Raw genomic sequence first — 24051 nt, 5'->3', positions numbered from 1 at the left:
TGACCTGCCATGGCAAAAACAAGACATGCAGGCACAGCTTCAGGCTGTAAATCCAGGCAGAGGGAAGATGTCCCACCAAGGACAGAGACATGCAGTCAGCCCATAAAACTGGCTGTGCCTGATGTGCCAAACCTCAGGGCTTTCTGTGAGAAGCCTCAGTCAGATCTCTGCTGGGAAGAGCTGGGAGTGCACATGAGCACTGCTGGGAACAGCTCACACAGCAAGGCCTTGTCTCACACAAAATGAGGTTGAGCAATGGCAGCTCTGCTGCATTTTATAACAAGGTTAAAGGATCCTGCACTGGTGAAAAACTTCCTCAGGGAAAAAAAAAAAAAAAAAAGAAAAAGAGTTCTGGCCAGCTCTAGCATTCCTAACTATTAATCTTTTCAAAGCTACAGACTGAGAAGATTTGAGAGCTCTGTTGAGGATATTAACCAAAAATTGGCTTTTGCACTCAGAGTTTGTACCATTACCTAGCTGTAGCTGGGAAAGGTTAAGAAGTTGCCTCTTCCCCAAGGGGCAAGAAAAATACTGTGGCTATCTCTATTATAAGGTATTTAGCCATCACTATTATGTTTGTGTCTTAAGAAAGTAATTAGTCTCCAGAAGGTGATTAAAATTTGATGAATGGCCATAGATTCTGGAAGATGTCTTTCAGCTGCTCTTTATCCCCTGCAGCTCAGACACTAAGCTGTCATCACATCAGCCAAAGGTGAGGGATTTTTGTTTGCCACAATCATAAAACTTTCACTCAATATTAAGCCTTATCAGAACCAGAAACCTTGAATTCAGATTTTAATAACAGATGAAAATTTCAAATCTATGCCTAATGCCCATCTGCTCCTGAAAGACAGAAAGATGATTCAAAGCTGGTAATCTAATCATAAAAGTCTTTTCCTAGCCAATGAAAAAAACCTGGATAGAAGCTGTCAAAACAACCTCCTCAGCCACATCTTTTCTGCTGAATGGAAAACATACCTTACAATCTGTCTGCATTATGCTCCAAACCTTTGAGGAAAACAAGAGATGCTGTTTATGGGCTTTATCACTGCTCCTGTGGATGTAACATTCTGAAATAATTCTATTTATAGGCCTCATAGGTAACAGTACAACAGCACTAAGAATACAGTTCATGGATAAGAGCTGTAAACAGAAGCTGCAGAACACACAGGCTAGATCCCCAGAAACAGAGCATTTCCCAGGGTGGCACTATCAGACAAAAGGCAGCTGCACAGGTCTTCACTGTTGTGCTGCTTCTGCTTCATGATGACAAATAACAGAAATAACAATTATCAGGATGTGGACATGTCCAGAACAGCAAGCAAATCTACAAAGTGAATTCAGGGCTAGAGACTTTTACAATCCCCTTCAAAGCTGTTCCTTACTTCACAGTGCATGATGATGTGAGGTGGCATTCTCAACTCTGAGAGTAACACTACTCCAGGTGTCAAAGGAAAAGATATCCCATGAAGGGAAGGCAGTGTCTTTGAAAAAAAAGCCTCTTTCCCCAGATCAAGAGATGCTGTCAATGCTGCCACTTCATGTTACCCTCCTGAAAATGACCAGGCAGAACAGGCTGTGGTAACTCAGTGAGTGCAGATGCCTATCCATAATTCAACTATTTTGAATTCCTGTTGTGCTTCACAAAAGCATCTCCCTACCCTCCCAGGACTGTGCAGCAGCTCTGGGTGGGTGGGTCCAGGGGCTCCACAAGAGATGCTGGTGGCATCCCTGCTGCATCACAGGAGAGTCAACCCCTTCAGCAACTGCACCTTTGGACACAGCTGCTGCTCCAATTGCCCTGAATCTTCCCAAATGAAGCAGCCTGGAATTGCCATGGCAGAGTGTCCTGGTTTGAGAAGGAACTGAGTTTTCTGGGTGCCCTGGAGCTCTGCTAGAACAGCATCCCCCAGCCCTGGAAGTTCACAATGGAACTGGAGTAACAAAAGGACACATGGCAGGTGATGGGGGCTGGGTTATCAAACAGAACTTACAGGGAAAATCTTCCAGACAGTTTGAGTTTCACTGTGGTCCTTGACAGCCACTCCTCACAGACACAGTTCTTTGGCTCCAAAAACTGGGATGGTGATCAGAACACACTGGTAATGCACTGAGGGCACCACCACCAGCTCAACACAAACTCAGTTTCTCAGATGTGCAGCCACTAAAAACGTGGGATTTTCTGGCTGCCTTTCCAGCCCTCCTGGAGGCAAGGCAAAGTCCTGATCCACACTCTGAGCACATTGCAAGGACAGGAAACAGCCTCAGAGAAATTAAAGAGGTAACATATCCTCATTCTTTCTCACAGGAATGCAGAAAGGAGAAGAAAGGATTAAATTATTCAAGGTTGAGAAGCAAGAAGTCAGCTCATGGTTGTTACCTACCTCAAAATTCACAGGGTGGTCTTAAGTGGCAAAGAGACTCTCTCTTAAATGACAAAGAGACTTCAGAACTCACCCCATTGCTTAGCAAAAACTGCTTCTATTACAGAATTGAAAAGCCTAATATAAAAGGCAAAGACCAGAAGACAGAGGCATAACAAATAAATGTATAATAAATGAAAAAGTATAACAAATTAAAAGACCAAAACCAAGAATCTACTCATAATTACCAATCTCTCTCTGAACTTCCAAGACATGTTACTATTAACTGACTTGCTAATTGTCTATGAAAACCACAACTCAGCTTTCTTGCTAAAAAAGTTTCCTGAAAACATATTCAAATATTATTAATAGAAAAAATGAACCATTTTTTTTATAACAAAAATCTTGATTTATTAAAAGCTGGAACTGGTTAAAAATAAATCCTTGACATAAGGTTCTTGTTAGCTTTAAACTGTAAGCATAAAAATCCCCCAGAATTATGTTTTGCTATGGCTGAAATGTACACTATATAACACATAAAAAGCGCCTTGACTTGCTGCTATTATTTTTAATTAGGCTCTGTAGCACGTATGGTTTTACCTTCCAACACCAATTCCAGTTGGGAAAAGGGAGCTCCAGACCCATGGGACTGGCAATTCCATGGCTCATGCCTTGGAGCACTAATGCATTTTACATTAGGTCTGAGCATCAGGAAATCCTGGCTGCTGGCGCCAGGCACTTCCAGCCCATAATGATCCACATGTGAGCAGTCAGATTCACCACTCAGCTGCCACTATCTATTCTATCAAACAATTCACTCCTGCTCTGCTACAAATAAGACAGAACATTTGCAGCACTCCACACTGTTTCCAATTAGTCTGTGTGTCTGGGCTGCAGATAAGTCCATGGAGCAATCATATGGAAAGAAATCTTCCTAGAAAACAGAATTCCCAATATTTCCAGAGGCCATCAGCAATGGGCCAACCTGCAGAATTTTCTTGCCTTGAAACATGCAAGGAAATTCTACCAATAAAAATTCTACCAATAAAAATTCTACCAATACTTAATTTAACTAGGTATACACCAGATGTATTTTGCTACTCGTGTTAGCTGGAATACAATCAGATTAAAAAGAAGTTTACTATTGGAGCTCCCTGATGAGGGACTGCAATTTGAGGCTGACTGATGTGCCTTCACTTTTAACCAAGGACCTTGAAGATGGTTTTGGTTTCCCAGCTGAAAACTCTGTTTTCAGAGTATCTTGACTGGGACTTTCTCTAAATTAACTAAGTAAACTTCTCTAGGAGTCTACAAGCTCTACCCTACACACCTTTCCCCAAAATCTGCAGGGAGCAGCCTCCAATGTTCTGGTGAAGAGAGAAATCCATCACCTCGTGGTTGTGTGTCTACTGTGAAGGTAAAAATGGTGAATCACCCACTGAGACCCCAAGAGCAGCACAGAGCTCACACTTACCTCAGTTTCTCTCCCACCTGCAAGCTCTGCAACAAAGGTTGAACATTTGGAAATGATCAGCACAGGCACCAGCATCCCCTTTCCCAAACACAGCCTCACACTACTCTGGATTTGATGCTTACTGAGTATAAATATTTACTTTTTTTCAGAAGATCCATCTCAAATCCTGCTTTTTTTTGTTCCCTGAGCATGTTAGTTATTTTAATTTGTCTCTATATTGTTACCACCACTCCAACCCTTACTCAGTGTTCAGCTTTCTGGGCCATCACAGGTAGAATAAACCAACCAAAGTAACTGTTCACCACCCTTGATTAATTACAAGGAGCCAAAGTAAGGGAGGAAAATCTTTTTTGCTTCATCTGTACATACTGTGAATGACTTACATTTTACAAATATAAGGTGTTAGTGGTGAAAAGAACATTCTTCCTCTGGAAAGAAACAGCTTCAGCCCCAGGGCAGGGCATATCCAGATACTGGATCCTGTTGAAGTGAATGCTGTACCTTGACTATCAAGTGTTTGAAGTATTTCCTGCTCATGAGTGCACAGAATTCATGTTTTTATAAAAGGCACTTCCTAAACTCTACAGCATCAGGATTTATGAAGATTCCATTCTTGGAAATGAGTCTTTTCTATTTTGAACTCATGGGAGAAGTTTATTCAGAAATTCAAACTGGAACAGCTTGCCAACTTTGAGAGGGAGAGGTCTTTGAGCAGAGGGGAAATTCAGAGAAAGATCTCCAAGAATATCAGCAAAAGCTGATGCTTTTTGCCCCTACAGCCCATTTTCAGGGATCTAACCAGGAATACCTTGGGAAGGCTTAGGTTAATGGAAAAATACCAAAAACCACCAAACCCACAGCAGCTGAAAGACTTTTAAATTTAGGAATATTGGAAACAAACATCATCTGGATGATCAGCATCTCAAGCCTCTCTCTAAATGTTTCCCAAATACTCTGAGGAGTATTTGAGTAGTTGTCATAACAGGTGGTGTATTCTGTGTTATTATTCTATTCCACACTTTTTGGAAGCTGTGATGTATTACAACATGTTAGGATGTTAAAACAGACACGTGATTCAGACAACAGACTAGAACTGCTTGTGCAGTGTAAATCATTCCTACTGCTATGGGGGCAAAAATTACTGAGCACTACAAATGAAGCCCTAAAAGAAACTTGTTGGATGCTAAGAATTCTTCAGTAGGAGCTACTTACTTGGCAGAGAAGGGGTGCTGCCCAACCAGGTCTCCATTCTGCAGCTGGTAATCCCCAAAGATATCAGGACTCACTGCTCCATCAGGGACTATCAGCCCATCTAGAAAACAAAATACAGCCACTTGTCAAGAGGGAAAGTGGGAAAAAACCCTGTCCTGGTTTCTTTTAGCAATTCAAAAGGAATTTAACTTATAATATTTCTGTGAGGAACAAAAATCAACAATAATACTGAAACCCAGCAACTTCAAGTACAAAGAAGTCCTTACTGGGACTCCAAGGAGCTTCAGCCCACTGCCCTGAAAAATGCTGCACCTAAGAAATATTCCCTTCTTCCTTAAGACTATAAAAGTTCTTTCAGGACAAATCTTGTCTCACCCATCAAAGTAAGCACAGAAAACAAGTAATGAGAAAGGTAAAACATTAATGTGGGCCAGCAGCATAAAAATAAAAAAGCAGCAAAGATCTTAATTGTTCAGACTCTATACTGCACCACTGTATCTCTTCAAACTTGTGGAGAAAACAAGAAAGTGACTTCAAACTTATTTATCTTGCCCATCTTTTAATATCTCAGAGCTCTTTCCAACAAGGGCAGGCTTTTCCTGTGATATCCTCTCAAAAATACAGGTTACAGATTTTCTGTGCTCCCTTTACATTACAACACTGGCATGTGAAGATGCAGACATTTGTAAAGCCAGAAATATTCCTTAAAGGCTTCACAGTCTCTGCCTGCTTTATGAGGAAAAGAAGATCAGGAGCTAACATCTTCCTTCTGTTCCATCAGTGTAAACCCAGAGAGTGTCTTTGAAGTAAAGTCACTGAACTGACCCCAGCTGAATGAGAGCCCAGCTGAACTCTTTGCTGCTCCCATTCACAAAATACATTTCTTTTTAATATTAAGGGCACAGTTCTTACTTGGTAATTAGTATTAGGCTCTAATCAGATAAAACAAGCTCTTTCATTTAAACAGCCCCTACATCAGTTTGTCTCCATCACTGTATGAAAACCATTCCAGAGCTGAAGTGCAGAAAGCATCCCCATAAAAGCAGGGCAGAACAGGTACACCCAGACTGATGCATGAAGAGTTTAAGAGAGGGAACACAGAGATTCCTAATGACTAGGAAGTTACAAATGCCATTCCACTTTAAAGAAAGAGAGATAAGATCCAGGGAGTCACAGGCCACTTAGCTTAACCTCTGTGGTTTCCAAACTACTAAAACTGCCTGCACAGGAAGCAGTGGAAAGTTACTTACAGACACAAGGGCTTAGAGATGATGACTCTGGCATTCAAACAAATCTCCTTGTGCTTTATGAATTTACCTGATGTTTTTTGAAGATAATATAGTGACAAGTGATAAAAGGAATAGAATTGACACATCTAGATTTCTAACAGACATTTGATGAGGTGCTACAGAGATTCATTTAGAAGATAATACCTCATGGGAAAGTGACTGAATGCAAGGCAGCAGATTGCAAATGAAAAATGCCAGCCATGATCAGCCCACATTTTAGCAGCATCAGATTGCTGTACATGGCCATGTTCTAATTGCAGACATGTGTGTACAGTATGTGAAGGAGTGACTTGACAAGCAGGAGTTCTGGCAGGGATCAATATTCCTGTCTCTCAGCATGTTCAGCAGGACAGGGGTGCCCTGTGACATCACACAAAGAGAAAATGTCCAAAGAAGTGAAAGGAAAGTTGAAATAGCCTTTATTAAGGCTTGTGCCAAATTTTTCTAGCTCACCTCCTAGTCTGTATGCTCCACTGAACTGAAATGAGGAGCAGCATTATCACTTTAATACCTGCAGCACTTCAGATCAAAAGCAATCCATGTAAGTAAGTGACTATGCATTTTAAATAGCCAGGCTAGGTTAAGAGAAACTGAAATACAACATATGTCTCTGAATTAATAAAGCAAGCACTACATTTTAACTCTGAGGCTACTGCTACCACTACTTAAAGTGTCTTCAATCAAGAGTGTTAACAGTCAAACCATAACACTCAGAGTTATGGCTCACATGAATTTATAGGAAAATGAAAGCACATGGAGAGCATCAGCTGCAGAAAATGTGATTACACAGTTAAAGGACATCTGTTGTTATGTACATTTCAACATAAATTAGGTTATGTACTTTCAGAGCAAGAGAGGCACTGAGCTCAGGAAGGTGACTTCAGAGATTCTGCCACATTTTTCATGTAGATTTAAATTCCTGTGCAAGACAGAGATTGGTCTGTCATGAATTAAGGAACTCATCTTGCCATCAGCGAGCTCAAAAATGATTATGGTCAAGGTGGGACTTGTGCTGTCAGCCATCAGTGTAGATCACTTCTAAAATTATCAAACTGAAATACAAGTATTTCATTTCTGGCTGCACAAAGATTTGTACTTTTGGTGGGTTTGGTTTTTTTCACTAAGTAATGATCTGTCCTTCAGAACCCAAATCTCTGCTCCAATTGGTACCTTAACCTTAACTTTCAAAGGAATATTATGTCCCTTTTGAGATGCCACATTTCAAAAGCTGAAGTCTAGGAAATTGCAGAAGCACACAATTACTGACATTTGCTGCAATGAACCTGAGAAGTGAACCTACCTTTTGAATAGAACCACTCTTTAAAAAGGGCTACCTTTAAAACCAAAAACACATTTCAAACATCTGCAGAACATATCACCAGAATTCTACCCTTCCTTTCCAGTCAAGTATCAATTCCAGCACAAAAAATCCAAAAGGGAAAAACTATCACACTAAGAGGCAAGCAGCTATGGCAGAAGAAAAAGAAGCTTTATGTTCTGATATCCTTTGAGAACAATATTTGAAATGCTACTGAGATCTTGCACAATTATTTTCTTGCAGCAGCTATGAGTGAAGACAATGGGGTTTAGTGGTTTTGTTTTTCTAATTACTCTTCCTGCAAACTGATTCAGAGTCACAGAGTTTTGTGACTCATGCTTCGTGGCAGAGGACTGGACGCTTCTGTGGAAAATGAAAAACACAGACTCAAACCCAGCAATTAAAAAAAAAAAAAGCAAAAATTCATGCACTCAGTTATCCAGGAGTTTGAAGAGGATCTAAACCCACAAGTTGGAGAGGGTAAGCCAACTCCTAGTTACAAAAAGTTATGAAGACATTTATCCACTGGGCCAAATTATTTCATTATTGTCTGCTGCAAAGTTTTATTGAACCTTTGTCCTGAACATCTGGCAGCACTGGATTAGATAAATCAGCATTTACAGAAGAGATCTACACACTTCCCTAAATCCTAGATATACAACAGCAAAAAAATCATAAAGTTGTGAAATGATGGCCTCTGCTAAGGAATCTACAAGTTTGCTGAGAATCAAGTGAAGTCTTTCATCAATATCTGCAATAAAAATCCCATTGCACAACTAACACAATAGGCAGAACAAAATTCAGCATAAATCCACACAGCTGTGAATTTAACAGGGATGAGAGGGTTTTGTTTACAGAGCAAACAAACTATGGACACAAGAAACAGGTGGGAAGAACAAGGCTGGGCCACCTTTATTTGACTCCACTGTCATGGTCCATCAGCTATCTGAGACAGGGTTACTCATATTCCTGCAGACCTGTAACATGTCCTAAAATCATGGATGTGCAGTACTCAAACCATCACTAACATCCTGATGCCTTAGGATTTTACATTTTTCAGATCATGTACTGATTTAGTGTATAACTCTAAATTCTATATAGAGTGTCAGCTGCTGTCTTCACATTTTGGTCAGACAAAACAATCCTTCTGGGCCTGAAACTCAAGGACACCCTGCAGCTTCAGGCCCTGCAAAGTATGAACAAAAAGTGAAATGGGGAGGAGCAAACTGAGGGAGTGTGACTTCATTACCTGAAGCTGTAATTGGAGGATTAACCCCTGATATGTGAATGAACAAACTTGTAATTGTCTGAGAAACTTGTGACCATTGTCCATCCTGGGTGTAGCCCTTTGGAGGCTTCTGGCTGCCCAAGGAGGAATGATAAACAGATTTTCCTTTGCACTTTAATGTGGTTGCCCTTTAATTTGGGCTGTAATAGGGTTCATTTGATGTGATTCCTCATATTGAACCAAAACTGCTGTACAAAAAGTACAAAGCTCATTATGTTCAAGGCTCTACATAGTGATTTGTTACATTCTTCATTAAAAACCTACTGTTTACATAAAAGATTCAATTAACCATTTATTAAGAAAGAAAAAATTTATCTTATCTAGCCATTCAGAAGTTAGGCATGTGATAACTCTGTGCCTCTGTAAAAAAAAATATGAGGATGTGATTCCTCATATTGAACCAAAACTGCTGTACAAAAAGTACAAAGCTCATTATGTTCAAGGCTCTACATAGTGATTTGTTACATTCTTCATTAAAAACCTACTGTTTACATAAAAGATTCAATTAACCATTTATTAAGAAAGAAAAAATTTATCTTGTCTAGCCATTCAGAATGAATGTGATTTTAACTCTGTGCCTCTATAAACCAAGGAGAGAAACATAAATACCCACTTTTATTCTCTTCATCTTGTTCTAGGCAGGCATTCCACGGCATCAACCCCAACAAGGACAAACCCAACCACGGCTGAGTCAGGCACAGCTCAAGCTCCCCCTGCAATGCAGAGGTGACAATGCCAGTGCTGAGCACTGCCAGTGCTGCTTTACCTGCATTGTAGAAGAGGTCAGGTCTCTCCAGAATGTCCCCCTCGTGGATGTAGGGCTCGATGGGCTCATCCCCATACAGGTACTGCTCGCTGTCGTCCATCTGCCGGCTCTCCACCATCTCCAGCCACTGCGAGTTGTGCCAGCGGAACTTCTCCGTCTGGATTTTTTTAGCCCATTCCTCATCATATTCCTGGTAAAAAATCACCACACACTGCTTTAGGATCAGCTGTAGACACAGCTGGTGGATAACAGGAAATGGCAGGGTGTCACCTTGATTTTTTAAGATTTTTTCTAAGCCTTCTGATGTTGACATTCTTGTAACGAACTTTCTCACAAACGAACTTTCCTTCTTTTATGAAGGAGGAGAAATTTGATGGATTGTTGGTTTGTCCAGTGTCACTGGAGATGTGGCACTTTCACCCTCCAATCCACTGGCACTTTTGGAAAACTATTATCTGACTCCAACATTTATAAACTTCCCTTTTTCTTCACCTTGAGAGCAGCAGTGTGTGTGTGTTGTTTTGTGTCCTACAGTGATATCAGGGGAAGCCAACATCAGCAAAAATGCCAGTTCAGGGCCCAGTGACTTCAATGCTCTGCTCAGCTGCATGTTCTTTGAGGAAAAGGGATTTTGCAAGCATTGGGCATTATTTGGGTTTGTGCTACAGCAGTACAATCCTCCCTTCATGGTTTGGAACTTCATCCAGAGAAAACTCCTGCTTTGAACAGAACAGTTCCATCAGCAGTCTCCTCATTTGGTTTAATTAAGAAGACCCAATTACTGCCAATCTCCAGGGGATTTTTAGTAATTAATTATTAACACTGGCCAAATACTGCACATCTTCATTAGATGAGCATTTCCTAGGACAACTGGTTACTAAAAACTTCTATTAAGGAAAAAGGCTGTGATAAAAATATCCTTATGGAACACATCGCACTCCACTTCTAACCTAGCTACAAAGGAGAGAAAAGTTGAAAATAATTTCTGAACTCTCATGATCTAGACAGACTTTCCTCAGAGAAGTTTAAGGTTTTAAAAATCTGTTTTACTTAGCCCTGAAGATGTCACACAATTAGTGACAATGGTTGTGGAATGGGAATTTCTGACATGCCAAAATAAATATGTCTACAACCAGAGGACAAAAATTGGCAGAGAAGGCAGAATCAGCTGGTTTAGGAGTTTCTGAAAGCTCCACAGTCTGAACAGAGGTTTTAAACTGACTTAATATCCAACCAGCCTTGTCTTCATTGCTGTCTATGTGTTCCACAGGGAACACTCTCTGCCCTGTGTCTTTTTTGTGTAATAAAACAAAATCCAGCTGGCCCTGCCAGTCTGGCAAAGGCTTCTCTGACATTGCCCACAGGTATCTAGAACATCCAAGATTTCATTATTCTCAATTTCTCCAATTCCACCTTTGATCAACACCAATTCCTAGATTTTGCTAATTCCACTCCTCACCATCCTGTCCTAAACCTGGTGTCCTGCACAGCTTCCACACCCAGAGCAGATATCACCTGTGGGATCTGTATTCTCAGTGCCTAGGGAAGCAAAATTCCACTTTCTGTCTGCCAGGATTACTGCAGCCTTAGGGAGGGAGAAAAGACAAGCTCAAAACCCAACAAACACACACTTACACCTCATACTGTTTGGAAAAGAACACCTCAGGCTATTTCTTGATTTTTTTACACTCTTGATTATAAAGAAAAACTAGAAGTAACAGTAAAAACTTGGAAAAAGCAAGCTGATCACTGAGATTTATAAAATTACCTATAAAAAAAGGACAAGGCATGGCTTTCAATGATGACATCTGACCAGCACCTTGGAAACAGCTCCTTTGCTGCATCTGCCAGAGCTAAACCCTGGGCTGGCTGTTTTGTCACCCTCCAGCAGTTGGGAATTACTTACAAGCTTTAGAGAAACATCTTGTAACTGCCAGAAATCCTAGTGCACTCTCAAGAACACTATTCCCAGAAGTCATGATTGCAAAGAAAGGGGAGGAAAATAAACAAATTTAACAAACAGCAAATTAGATTAACCTCTGTGAAAGCTGAATGCCTTTTACATTATCCTGTTTACTTTTCAAAGTTCTCAAAAGCCAAAAGGCCATCAGCTAAATCACCTCATTCACATTTACCATCAATGCACTTGGAAAACACTTGAATATTCCCAAAGTTACAACCCTAAATGTTTCCCACTTCCTGACATCAGAGTTCCACTCACAGCACTGTCTGAACATGCTGAATGTCTGTCAGAAATAGACATCAATTCTTATATCCTTATGCAAAAATCATTTTACATTTCTCAGATTCTAATTGATTTTTCTTTCAGATGATGACAGCAGGGCAGAATATTCCTATATATTCTACATTTCCCATCGGATATTAAGAGGTTTAAGACTCCCAGGTATTTTTCTTCTATCATTCATCTAAATTTTGGAAAACTATCAGCAATTTTTTGGAAAAGTATTATTTTGGAAAAGTATTAGCAATTGAATAGCAATTACTTAAAAACCACAATTTACCCATTCAAGTACTTTGACAACTTTGTTCTTGTTGTTCATTCCCAGTGAAAACAGCAAGGTACAAATGTTGCAGAGAAGTGACTGCCCCAGAATTAGATCAATGATCAGTTTTGTCAAGAGTTTCATTCTGGCAGCAATCACAGAAAAGGAAGATTTGCAATAATCTAGAATGATTTACAGAACCTCAGCACTAAAGAAGTCCATTTCAGTAGTGCTAGATCAGGGATGTATCTGTAGATTTTCCAAGGAAATATGCAGAACCACCACTGGGTAAATGATTAATGGAATAACATCAGAATGGAAGAAAAGCTGTAAATGCAGGACTACAGCCAAAAGGCACAAAGAAACCAAATTAAAGACATTTAGAGCAAAACAATTCCCTAAAACACTACAAGTTTTCCAGTAATTATATTTTCAGCTATTAAAATCTTTTTTATTATTATTTTGTGGGGGAGGGTTATTATTTTGTTTTGGTTGGGTTTTGGTTTTTAAACACATGAAGCACTCCTCCTTTACAAGGGAATTTCTGCAAACATGAAACCAAGAAAGCTAAAAATTATGGAGATCCAGCTATAGCTTTGAGCCCTCCAGTGCTTTTAAATGTCAGGCTACTGGAAAAGCACAGCAAGGGAGATGAGAAGGTGAACAGAATGTGCCTATTTTCCAGCACCACCCCCTTCAAACACCCCAGCCATGGTCAGAAAGTTAAAAGGAGGAATTCTCAAAGCTGATTTTATTCTCTTTGGAGCTCCCTGACATCACTGCTTTTACCATTCGGTTTCCATAAATCCAGAAGTGTCATAGAAGATGTATGGGCTGACTCAGGGAGGAATGTGCCATCCTTTTTGAAGTTCTCCTTGCAGCTTTGTTTACTACTGAAGCATTGAAACATTATGAAGCGTTAACTGGCCCATTATCAGAGCGTGTCTGTTCCCTATCAGGGTCCCCTTTGTCACTGGCTTCCGTCACACCTTGTATCTGATTAACACACTATAGGATAACACAGGGCTACACAGATCTGCTTTGTGTTCCCTCACAGCTGATGAAAAACAGATTTTCCTTTGCACTTTAATGTGGTTGCCCTTTAATTGGCTCTGTAATAGGGTTCATTTGATGTGATTCCTCATACTGAACCAAAACTGCTGTACAAAAAGGAGAAGGCTCATTATGTTCAAGGCTCTACTTAAATGATTTGTTACATTCTTCATTAAAAACCTACTGTTTATATAAAAGATTCAATTAACCACTTATTAAGAAAGAAAAGATTTATCTTGTCTAGCTAGGCATGTGATTTTAGCTCCTCTATAAACCAAGGAGAGAACCAGATGTTAGGGATCACCTTCTGCAGGTGTCTACCACACCTACCTTAGGGTAAATACCACTGCAGGGCAATTCCTTCACAGGGCAGGAAAAAAAATCCTTCCACCCTTTACACCTGTGCAACCTGCAGTCACTGCTTCACAATCAGCTTTGTTACAATAAACTTATTCTGACAGATGAAACGAATGGCAAGGCAAGGAAAAAAGAGTAACCAGTGATGTCTTCTAAATTTAGGTGGCTCCATAAATGTAGGGGACCCTCAAAGTTCCTATATTGGAAGTAGCAGACTGGAGAAACTTTTTTCCCTCCCTTTTGGAGGAATGTAAGATATCTCACTGGCAACCTGCTATGCAAGTAACAGATCAGGGGTTTGGCTCACCTTCCCAGTCCCACAAAGCCAGAGAGCTGTGCTGAAAAGGAATCTGTGCAAGGCAGGTTTTATTTGAAGACAAAAACAATCAGGACACTCCTGCCTTATGTGGTTACTCTGCTGCAGACAGAGGCACAAAAAACAACCAACACCAAAAGAGGCTGCTGGCAAATTGAACAATGAGCAGAGGAAACTTCAGCAGCTCAGCTGCAGCCCCAGCCCCTCACAGCCCTCTGTTTTCATGTTTACTACAGGGTAACAAGATTCACCACAGAAAGGGGTCCTGTCAAGTGAAGGGAGAGCCTTTTTTCCTGGAGTGACTACAGCACTCTTCATGGAAAGAGGACACCAAGCTGGAGTCAAAGGTTATCTATTCTCAGAGCATGCTGCCTATTCAAATAAAGCCCACACCAAATCCCTGTGCTCTGCTCCTCCTTGACTCTAAGAGAGCTGGCCAACATCTCATACAGCTGGCCCCAAATCCCAGAGGGTTCACAGCACATTCCTGCTTCTTTCAGGTGAAATTCCAGCATTCCCAACATGGAGGATTTCTAGCAGGGAGCTTAGCTAACAAAGAAAAAGGCAAGCTGTTCATTAACAATGCATTCCATACAAGGCAAACATTATTTGCCATTTCTTACAAGTACCCAGGGCAAAAAATGAGAGCTGGAAAATCACCTTAGGCATGAGGCCCTTCCTAAAACCCATGGACAATGCTGGAACTATCTGAAAGATGTTTTACTGCTGCAGGAGTGTTGTGATCCCCTCTTGATCACAAGAGAAAAAAGATGGTACAGCAGGTCTGGATTCAAAGCTGCAAAGGCAATGAAGAGGAAAATCAGGGGAAAGGGGGAGGGTCAGAATACAGAGTCCTAGGAGCTGATGATGGTTAATTAAATATCATTTGAATAAATGAGGAAAATAGTTTGACTGCAATAAAACTCAGCTAGGAGCAGAAAAATAATAAGAAACCTGAGAGATTAGTAGCTCCCTTGGCTCTTGATAATGTTGCCTAAAGTGAACAGAATAAAACCATCTCAGATAAGCTGACATCTCTTTCCACAAGCTTGGAGTTGCAGTTCTCCAGGCTTCTGAAGCAGGGGAAAATGGAAATTAATTTATTTGAGACTCCTATAGCAGCTGCTGGTTCCAGGCTTTCAGCTAAGCCCTGAGAGCTGCCCCACTTTAGGGGTACAAGAGCACTGAACTGGCTGCTTGCTGCCAAAGCTCAGCTGAGACTGAAGCACTCTTAAATCATCAACTCAGACTTTTTCTGACAAAAGGGATCTCTTGCTTCTCCCAGTGCAAAGCTGACATTGCCCAGTATATTCTGTGCTGAAGCAGCACATCTGTTTCAGTTCATCAGTGGCAGAGTCCAGCCAAGCTATATTAAACAAATCATCACCAGTGTAACATTTCCATAATTTCTGTGACAATTACTTTACTACAGAAAGCATTTCTCCCCTAAGGCTTATAAGCCATGTGATTTTCTCCAGTGCTATTTCAATCACAGTATATTCAGCTCATTGATGAGTGAAAGAAGCATTTGTCTCTCTGAGTAGAAATTATTTTCAAATCTACTCCCCAACATTTATTTTCTGATTTCCATCAGAGGACCCATTCCTGCCAGCATATGTGCAACAAGACTGAGAAGTGAAGGTTTGCTTGTCGTGGATTTAGCAGAGATAAGAAGTTCCACCACTCCTGGAGATTGTTCAGACACCTCAGCAGGCACTGCTGGTGTAAAACTGCACCCCAACCAAACCCCTCTGTGTTTACAGCCTGCTCTAACATTCCTGTAACACCTACCCAGATCTGAGCTTCTGATAACTTACTCTCTTATGATTCCTATCATCACTATTTACAATACATTGCATTTTCTGCTTGTGATTTTTTTTGTACTGAGAGATGCAAGTGCAACCAGATTCCAACATGACGGAGAAAGCAATCAAATAATTAGTGGTTCTTTTTCTCTTCCAGAAAAGAGAGCACATTATGCTTCCTGTTCCCCTCAGGGGCATGGTGTTTATGCAGCTTATAGCCCCAACACCCAGATAATAAAGCCAGAAAATCATCTTGGAAAAGGAACTCTCCTAACTCACCAGCTAGCACCATTCTAAGTGTGGCATTGCTCACAAGCAATGAAAAATATAACTTAGCACACCATGCAAGCTGCTCTCAGTGTGTGTTTGTGTCTCCTCCTCCACCCCCAATAACCAGAGTGCCACATCACTTCTTCCCTTTATTCTTCCTCAAGAAAGAAGGAAGGAGTTTCCTTCTTTCCAGTGCTTTTTGCAAGCTGAGAAACTTTTCCTGTCCATTACCTTAGCACTCCTCACTGACTCATGGTGAGCAGAAAGATTTCATGTTCTTAGGAAGGGAAAAAAAGCCAAGTACATTTTATTCAGATGGTAATATTGAATATGAAGCTGTATTTTTGGATGTTTATTCTTCTAGATTCTATAAATTTTGCTTAATAATATTACAACACACCTCACTGTAAAGGTTCCCCATAGGAACAAATCAACTTGTGAGTCACTTGGAAACTGCACTGGCCTCAAGGTAAAACAAGGGTTGGATGCACTCAGATTGTGCAGCCTCACCCAGAAAATAAAAAAAGTCCTTCCACTGTTCCCACTGGAGATGTCCCTAGAAACAGCTGGTTGTGTTAAGCTGAACATGATGCCCATCATAAATAAGTACTAAGTGCAAATTCATCTGAGTTTAAATCTAGTCCTTAATGAATATCAACAGCAACTCTGCCTCTGGAGCAAATTTTCATTCCATACCTCCATGAAGAAAAGACAGAGCCAGCTAAAAAGCATTCCAGTTCAGCAAATGTTATTTCACTGTTAAATTAGAAGACATTATTAATGAGTATAACAGAAGAAGCCAAACTAGACTATATATAGTATTTGCAGTGTAAGTTAGGCTTAAACTATTCTGAACTTTACAGAGAACAAGCTGCAATACATGTAATTAAACTGAAAAAGGAACAATATAGATGACTGAAAAAGCCATAGGTACTGCTGTTAAATTGTTTTTGACTATAAAATTTAATTTCATGACAGCTACTCTATACCCAAAAGGATGTAGAGTCACTACAATCCTCAACAGCACTTGATAATTCAGTATTCTTTCTTTTTTCCAATTTTTTTTTTAAATTCCAACTTTTCCAATCCCAAAAGTTGACTGTGATCCATGGATAGCTGAAGGAAGCCTATCCAAAAGGTGAACACAATATTAAAATGTCTGTTCCCTCAGCAGGGAACAGCCAGCATCAGGATTACTGCCACATTTTCTTTTTGAAATAAATATTGGCACCAGGCAATGCAGAGAAGCTGAATAAAGCTGCTGGGTAACAAGAGCCATTTGTTTGGAGAACTAAGAAATAACAAAAGCTTGGCACACTTCTGTAATGTGATTAATTTATAAAAGCAATTTTAGAAAGTGTAAAGTTAACTTGGATGAATTTTCAAAGTACACACACACTTTTTGATGCACAGCCTAACGATCATCATTGCGCCTTGAAAATTCACCTTTTATCCATATGATTAAAAAGTTGCACAAGAAATATATTGCAAATTGAAAGTATTTTTAAGTTCTTTTGGAATTCTCTAGTGCAAAGAGGCTCTGGAAGGAGGAAGGAAGGCAGACCTACCGCTATGATATCCAGAGTGTTGTCACAGACCTTGCGGATCTCAGCGTTTTTGTCGTGCATCAGGTCTATGAGGTATGCTGGAGCTTCTGCACAGCAACTGTTAAGGAGAAAAAAATTTTTTTCCCTCCCTCACAACTCTGGGTTCTTCAAATTTCACTCATTTGCAGGAATTTTTCATCTCATGTAGCAAGAAAGCCATTTTAAATGTTGGTGCTTTATCGTTTCAGAATTAGCAAGAGATGCAGCTTCTTATCTTTAATTTTTTAAAGTAGCAACCTAGGACACAAAGAACAACCACCCAAATGGCTTCTCAGATATTCCACAGAGATTAAAGGCAAAAAGAACATGAAGAAGTGTTCTTTCTATTGCTAGCAATATAATCACTAATTTGCTATCCCTCCCAGGGCTCATTCAGCTCATTCTGAATGCTTCAATAAAATTCAACATTCAGTTAAGACCTGCAAAATTTCAGACCATGCAACCTATTTGTATAATTGTACAATACAAAAAGTTTGCTTATGCCCTACATATGTTCTTCTATGAACTGTGAATTTCATTATGATTTGCAAAACAAATTCAGTAAATCAGATTGGATAGCAACTAATGAGTCAGCTGGTGCAGGGATCCCCTCCTACTCCCCTCCCTGCTTCAAAGCTAAGTTTTAATCTTTATTATTAATCTTTACATGCTTGGGTTTTTTCTTCAGCTGAAATAAACATTTACAAAGAAATCTCTGAGATCATGAGGTTACTGCAAGAGAAACAGAAATCAAGCACCAGCAATGGCAAATTAAGTGCTGCAACTGCAGATGTTTAATCAGTAAAAAGATACGTGTTTCCTTGATGATGACATCTCTGGTGGCTTGGTGGAACACCATCTGATAAAATACATAGATGATCTGGCAGACAAATTCATCATCTTCCTGCTGAGCTGCAAGGAGAGGAAAAATCCAGCACAATTTTAAATCTCACAAATAGAAGCTTTTGATTGAGTTGTGAAGGTGTTGGAAAAGCCAAATCTGTGGAAGCAGCACTCAGAATCTATCACTAACAGAGTAACTGCTCCTTCCTCACACAAAGGCCAACCCTGCCTTGCCAGGGAACAGCAATGCCCATCACAGCTCCTGCTGTCACACATTTTTTGGCCACTTTACCATTCAGCAGCTCGATGAGGGCAGGGATGATCCCAGATTTGGCCAGCAGAGCAGCACAGGAGTCGTCCATGGACACGGTGCCAATCATGATCACCACTTCCAACACAAGGTCATCCTCAGCAGAACCTGCTAAGGCACAAGGCAGAAATAGCAACTATCACCTCTCTCAGGAATTCTTCATCTACAGGCAGTTGTGTATTTATCTGCAGACAGGATTCTATTCTTCAGTGTTATGTTTTCCTAAACAACCACAAATTATAAAGGAAAATGGACTCTGCTCTGAGCACTCTAAATAATCTTACAGAGACTCTGCTTTGGAAGCCAAACCCAACTTTGTACAGACCTGGTTTTAACTTATCCTTGAGATATGGAACCAGTTTGTATTCCTTCAGCACAAGTTCCCAGTCCAGCTCTGGTAAGGTCAAATTTGCAAGTGTTCCCAGGCATTCAATCACAAATTCTTCTTCTTCTGAATTTGATATTTGAGCTGCTAAATCACCAACATATTCCTGAAGAAAATACAGCAGCGAGCATTACAAATGGATAATTTGGGTTTCTGAAGAACTCACATCTTAGCCAAACTAAAGCTAGTTCTCAAAAGAAACTTTGCTCCTGAAATAAGGATTAATAAGGCAGTTTCAATTCCAGTCGATGAATAATCCAAGAAAACATTTCAGCACTCTTCCCCTACATCCTTTCACTTTCAAGGAATGTGGATCTTTGTTTCAATGTTCCAAAAGTAGTTACTACAGCACAGAGTTTCAAAAAGCTCTTAAAAAAAAGAAGAGAGAGAAAACCATCCTGTGGTAGTAGTGGACTTCTTTACCTAAAGATTTTAATTAATAACTATAAGATTTTCTGAGGACATGACCAGGGGAATAATGGCTTCTATTTATTTTATGCTGCTTTAAGACAATTTGATATTCAATCCACATGTAAGAGTATGTTTAAAACCTTCATGCTGTGTTTTCCTCCTTTCTTTTGAAAGGGCGGCTTTACAGGATCAATATTTAAATATTAAATATTTCAAATACCCACAAATAAAACATACTTAGCACAGTGGGGAAAAAAAAGCACCAGATTTTTATCTCTAGGTCCAAAAGCAGAAATTTAGGATAACTTAATTGTTGTGATGTTCACCGCAGCAGCTGGGGCATTTTTGTTTGTTTGCTTGGGTTTGTGTGTTTGTTTTGAAACTTACTGGATAAGGCTTAAGGCCTGTTTTCCCCTTAGTGGGGGATCCAAACTCTGATCTAGCAGCTGAGATAGCCTTATAAAACAAAACACAAATCACCCCAGGACAGACAGGGAAACTTAAACTGGACACCCTACAAAACAAAGCACAGCAGCTCTGCAGAGCCAGACTTTTCAGAAGGACAAAAACCAGAGATCACATCAGGTAAGACCTAATACTTACAATAAACTGGCTTTTAGTTGGCCCATCATGCTGTGAAATATTTCTGATCATCTTCATTAACAATGGATCCTTAAACTTCAAAGCCCTCTTCATGAGCATTTTCAAACCATTTCCTGAAAAGAAACAAACACTTAGAAAAAAAAGAGGCAAGTACTGGCTGATCAAAAAATCAACATGCACACAAACAAATGCTTTAAGCTGTAAAAGTTTAGAAAGAAAAAGTGCACAGCAGTTAGTCCAGGCACAGAGATTTCTCTCCCCATTCCATGCAATAAATATGTTGTTAGGGTTTTAAAAGTTTATTTGCCAAAGATCAATGCATGGGAACAGATCTGAAATACTTGACCACATAGAACAAATGCCAGTGTTACCACTATGTTTAGCATTGCCTACCTAAAAGGTGCTGCTAGCTTGAGTTTCATCTTTAATATAAAACTGCATCTCCCTGCTCCCCCTTCTACAGAGCTATGCACAGAATTTAAAAGTGGAATTTCAGGCCACAGAACCTCCTGATTGCAACTGTCTCCTTTGAAGGCCAGTAAGTGACTGCAGCAGTTTTTGGGAAAATGTTGAGCACAAGTGAAAGTTGAAGCTACTGAGTAATATTGTTTCATTTAAAACTGCTATTATGAAAATAATGAAACTTTAAAAAGCAATCCAGAGTTACTGAAAGAACATCAGAACTATCTAGACTATGAATCAAAATATTAGAACCCAAAAGAAGGTCAATTATATTAAAAAAAAATAATGGAAAGATGTAAGTGAAAGACATTACTGCTACTCATTTGATACTGGCAGGTGAAACACTAATCAAAGATGGATTTTAGGCATCAGGCAGAAAAAAATCCTGATGTCTCCATACAGCCATGGTTTTCCATAGCAATGTTATCAGTCTGTTTTTCACAACTGTGTGCTTGTACATGAGGTGTGGGCATTGTCATTTCTGCCACCAAGAGCAAACTGGGAGGAGGATGTGGCCATTTGTCTGCAATCATTACACAAACACACGCATTTTATTTTTTAAAAACACATATATACATTTATAAATAACTCAAACAGACATAATTTACCTATGTTAGTATAATAAAGGAAAATATACAAAGTGTTGTCATCTCCAATCCCCCCAGCAAAACCTCAGTCCAGTTACCTTCACAGATAAGCTGCACATTTCTTTTGTTGGCAGCAAGGTTAATACAGAAAGAAATCAGTTCCAGGTCAACTCTCTCATCAGGACACTCAAAAAGCATCTTCATTAACTGCCAAGGAACACAAGCACACTTGGGTCATGAATCTTTCAAAAACATTAGAAAAGCAGTGTTATGATATCAACTCCAGTACCTTTTTTAAAAATCAGTATTCAGCATTTCTGCAAGAACAGTGAAAGTTACAAAGGTCAGGGGCCATGACATGTATAGTTCCATTATTGAGGGATAACAATCCTTTCAAGTGCCAAAAATGGCAATCACTCATCACCTTAAATTAACTTGGCTTAGTTACATTTTATTGCTACCACTGAAATTTTTGTTTGACTGGTTTTTAGTATTTGTGAATGGCTAAGTTTTGAAAGCTTAGGTGAATTTAATATAGGAAAAAAACAACCCCACAACTTAATTTCACAGAAAGTCAAATTAATACCTATTAGCTAAATAAAATCATCACTCTAAACAGGTATTTAAGTGCAAAATAATTGTACTACTATTTTGCTGTGTGTTACTCCATTGATAGGTAATTTTAGCTGTTTCTGCAGCACTGTTCTGTCTCTTTGCAGCTTCCACATCCCACAGACTCCTCAGCAGTAATCCCATTCTTCATTAATGTAACATTAATGTACCTACAATCCTGTTCAAAGTGTTCAGCACATGGCAGTGAATTCCCAGGTGACTGCCAAGGCTCCTCATGGCAGTGAATTCCCAGGTGACTGCCAAGGCTCCTCAGCCATGGATTGCCATCATTTCACCCACCTGGCCCTGCACTGTCCATCACATCACAGGCTGGCCAGCCTGGCTCATTTGCTTCAACAGGAACATTGAAATGGCATTTGGAATACATGAACATGACTGAAATAAACCCATTTTTTTCCCTCTGGTTCCAATCCTGGCAGACAAGCCCTGCACAACTTCAGGGTTGGGGGACATCACTCTGTTTGCTTCTACAGCCCACTCAGTTCATCAGACATGCTTAGATTATAATGCAAGCCAGTGTGAGGACAAGACTGAGATTACTGGAAGAAGAAACAACTAAGCCTAGAGATAAGCAGGACATAAGGTACAAAAACTGCAGCTCAGAAAGGATGGGAGGACAAGAAAGCAAGAAATGATCATTAAATTCTATGACTAACTAATCATTAAATATTTGTGTGCTTGCCCCCTGGTGGAAAGACGAGTTTGTAATGCATTAAAAGCTAGAGAAAGTAGGTGAGGAATCCATTTAAACAGGAGAAAATAAAAAGAAACAACAGGATTGCAGGAATTCCCTCCAAATTATTTTACTCCAGCCATTCTGTATGTTTACCTATTATCAGGGATCAGGCTCTCATTCCAAACAGAACCAAAATCCCCCAAAATAAAAACTACATTACAACACAGCTATTTATGTCTTTCCCGAGACTTTCAGGTACTCATTTAAAATTTAAAAGCTATCATTGATTTCTTCCTCCTTTTCTTAAAAAGGTAGAATCAGATTTCTCTAGGTTGTTTTAAGAACTTATAAAATCCCTGGTTTATTAAATCCTTAAGCCTGACAGTCACATAAGAGGGAATTAACAGAGAAGAAAATTGCCATTTAACAAGTAGAACACGAGCATTCAAAAATCACCCCCTGCAACTCTTCTGTTACAAAACCTTTAAAAACAGATTTTTAAAACCCTTCCAATAATTTGAAGGGAAACATTCTCATTACTTACACAATACAAAATCTGTGGAAATTAAATGTTTAACAAGATAGGATTACACTGTTAATTACTGAACTACTTCTCTATAAAAGAAAAAATATATCCAGTTTCAATTAAAGCCGTTCAAATTTTAAAATAATAGTTTCATACGAGTTCCATGTTTCCCATTATGTCTTCATTTAATTTGATTGCTTCTTGTGCCACTTCAAAAGGAAGAGTAATTGCTGCCAAATAGGAAATATTAAAATTAAATTTGTTCTGCTTTTACTATGTCCATTGTCATCTTTTACTGATTTAACAGGAAGGCAGTAAAAAGGCTGCAGCATGTGCAATGAAGAGGCAGTAGTGTTCAATCAGACAAGTCCCATATTGAGTATCAGATACCACAGCCCAGCGCTGAAATCACTGTGTCTAGACTCTCTGGCACCTGCCTTCACTTATTTACCAGTGACCAGAGGCCAACCCCCACAGCTCTGTGTTCACATACACCTCTGTCCAACCCCCTCCCCAAGGCCAGCTCCAACATCTTTGAATGATTATGCCAGAAGTGCATGCCTCAGGAATCTCTCCTGAGCGGCTACTCCCAGCTCTGCTGTTTGAAGTGATGCTCTGCTTTCTGAACCTCAGCAGATAATGGCGGACAGGAGCAAAGGGGGCTGTCAAGAGAGGACGTTTACCAGCATTAAGCTGAAAAGAAGCTTAGAGATCAAAGAGGGCCCAAACAGGACAAGCGTGGTGGAAAACATGTGGGCAGCTTTGGAGAACCTTGCACACCGCTCTGCGGTAAAATATTAAATATCACCATGACATCACTGCCTAACCATGCCCTTTGATTGGCCAGGTTATTACCAATAAAGGCTTTTATAAGCATCTGGATGGCATTTGCACCTATTTAAACAAAACACGCATTGCTGAGGTCTAAACAAGAATGAACTGTTAATACTCACTTTTAACTGTTACTAGAGTAGCACCCACTAACTCCTGCAATCCACCAGCGAGCCTGGGCAA

General features: G+C 39.8%; 1 protein-coding gene across 3 annotated transcripts in view; it reads right to left on the bottom strand.

Moving 5' to 3' along the window:
- Positions 1–24051, bottom strand: part of KIFAP3 (kinesin associated protein 3) — a 66651-nt gene that overhangs the window by 15812 nt on the left and 26788 nt on the right. Inside the window, exons 12-20 of one of the 3 annotated variants that reach the window (XM_064720463.1) lie at positions 21301–21409; positions 20154–20266; positions 19080–19245; positions 18737–18865; positions 18415–18513; positions 17584–17669; positions 9711–9900; positions 5050–5149; positions 3838–3863 (exon numbers count right to left, since the gene is read on the bottom strand). In XM_064720463.1, coding sequence (XP_064576533.1) covers positions 3839–3863; positions 5050–5149; positions 9711–9900; positions 17584–17669; positions 18415–18513; positions 18737–18865; positions 19080–19245; positions 20154–20266; positions 21301–21409 — 1017 coding nt within the window. In that variant the 3' untranslated portion in view covers position 3838. The remainder of the gene's footprint in view (positions 1–3837; positions 3864–5049; positions 5150–9710; positions 9901–17583; positions 17670–18414; positions 18514–18736; positions 18866–19079; positions 19246–20153; positions 20267–21300; positions 21410–24051) is intronic. The other 2 variants (XM_064720461.1, XM_064720462.1) reach the window with 2 other exon arrangements.

Source organism: Zonotrichia leucophrys, chromosome 8 (assembly GCF_028769735.1).
Source record: "Zonotrichia leucophrys gambelii isolate GWCS_2022_RI chromosome 8, RI_Zleu_2.0, whole genome shotgun sequence".
In the NCBI taxonomy this organism is placed as follows: domain Eukaryota; kingdom Metazoa; phylum Chordata; class Aves; order Passeriformes; family Passerellidae; genus Zonotrichia; species Zonotrichia leucophrys.
The sequence above is the reverse complement of the archived record's forward strand: the minus strand, read 5'-3'. Positions and strand labels throughout refer to the sequence as shown.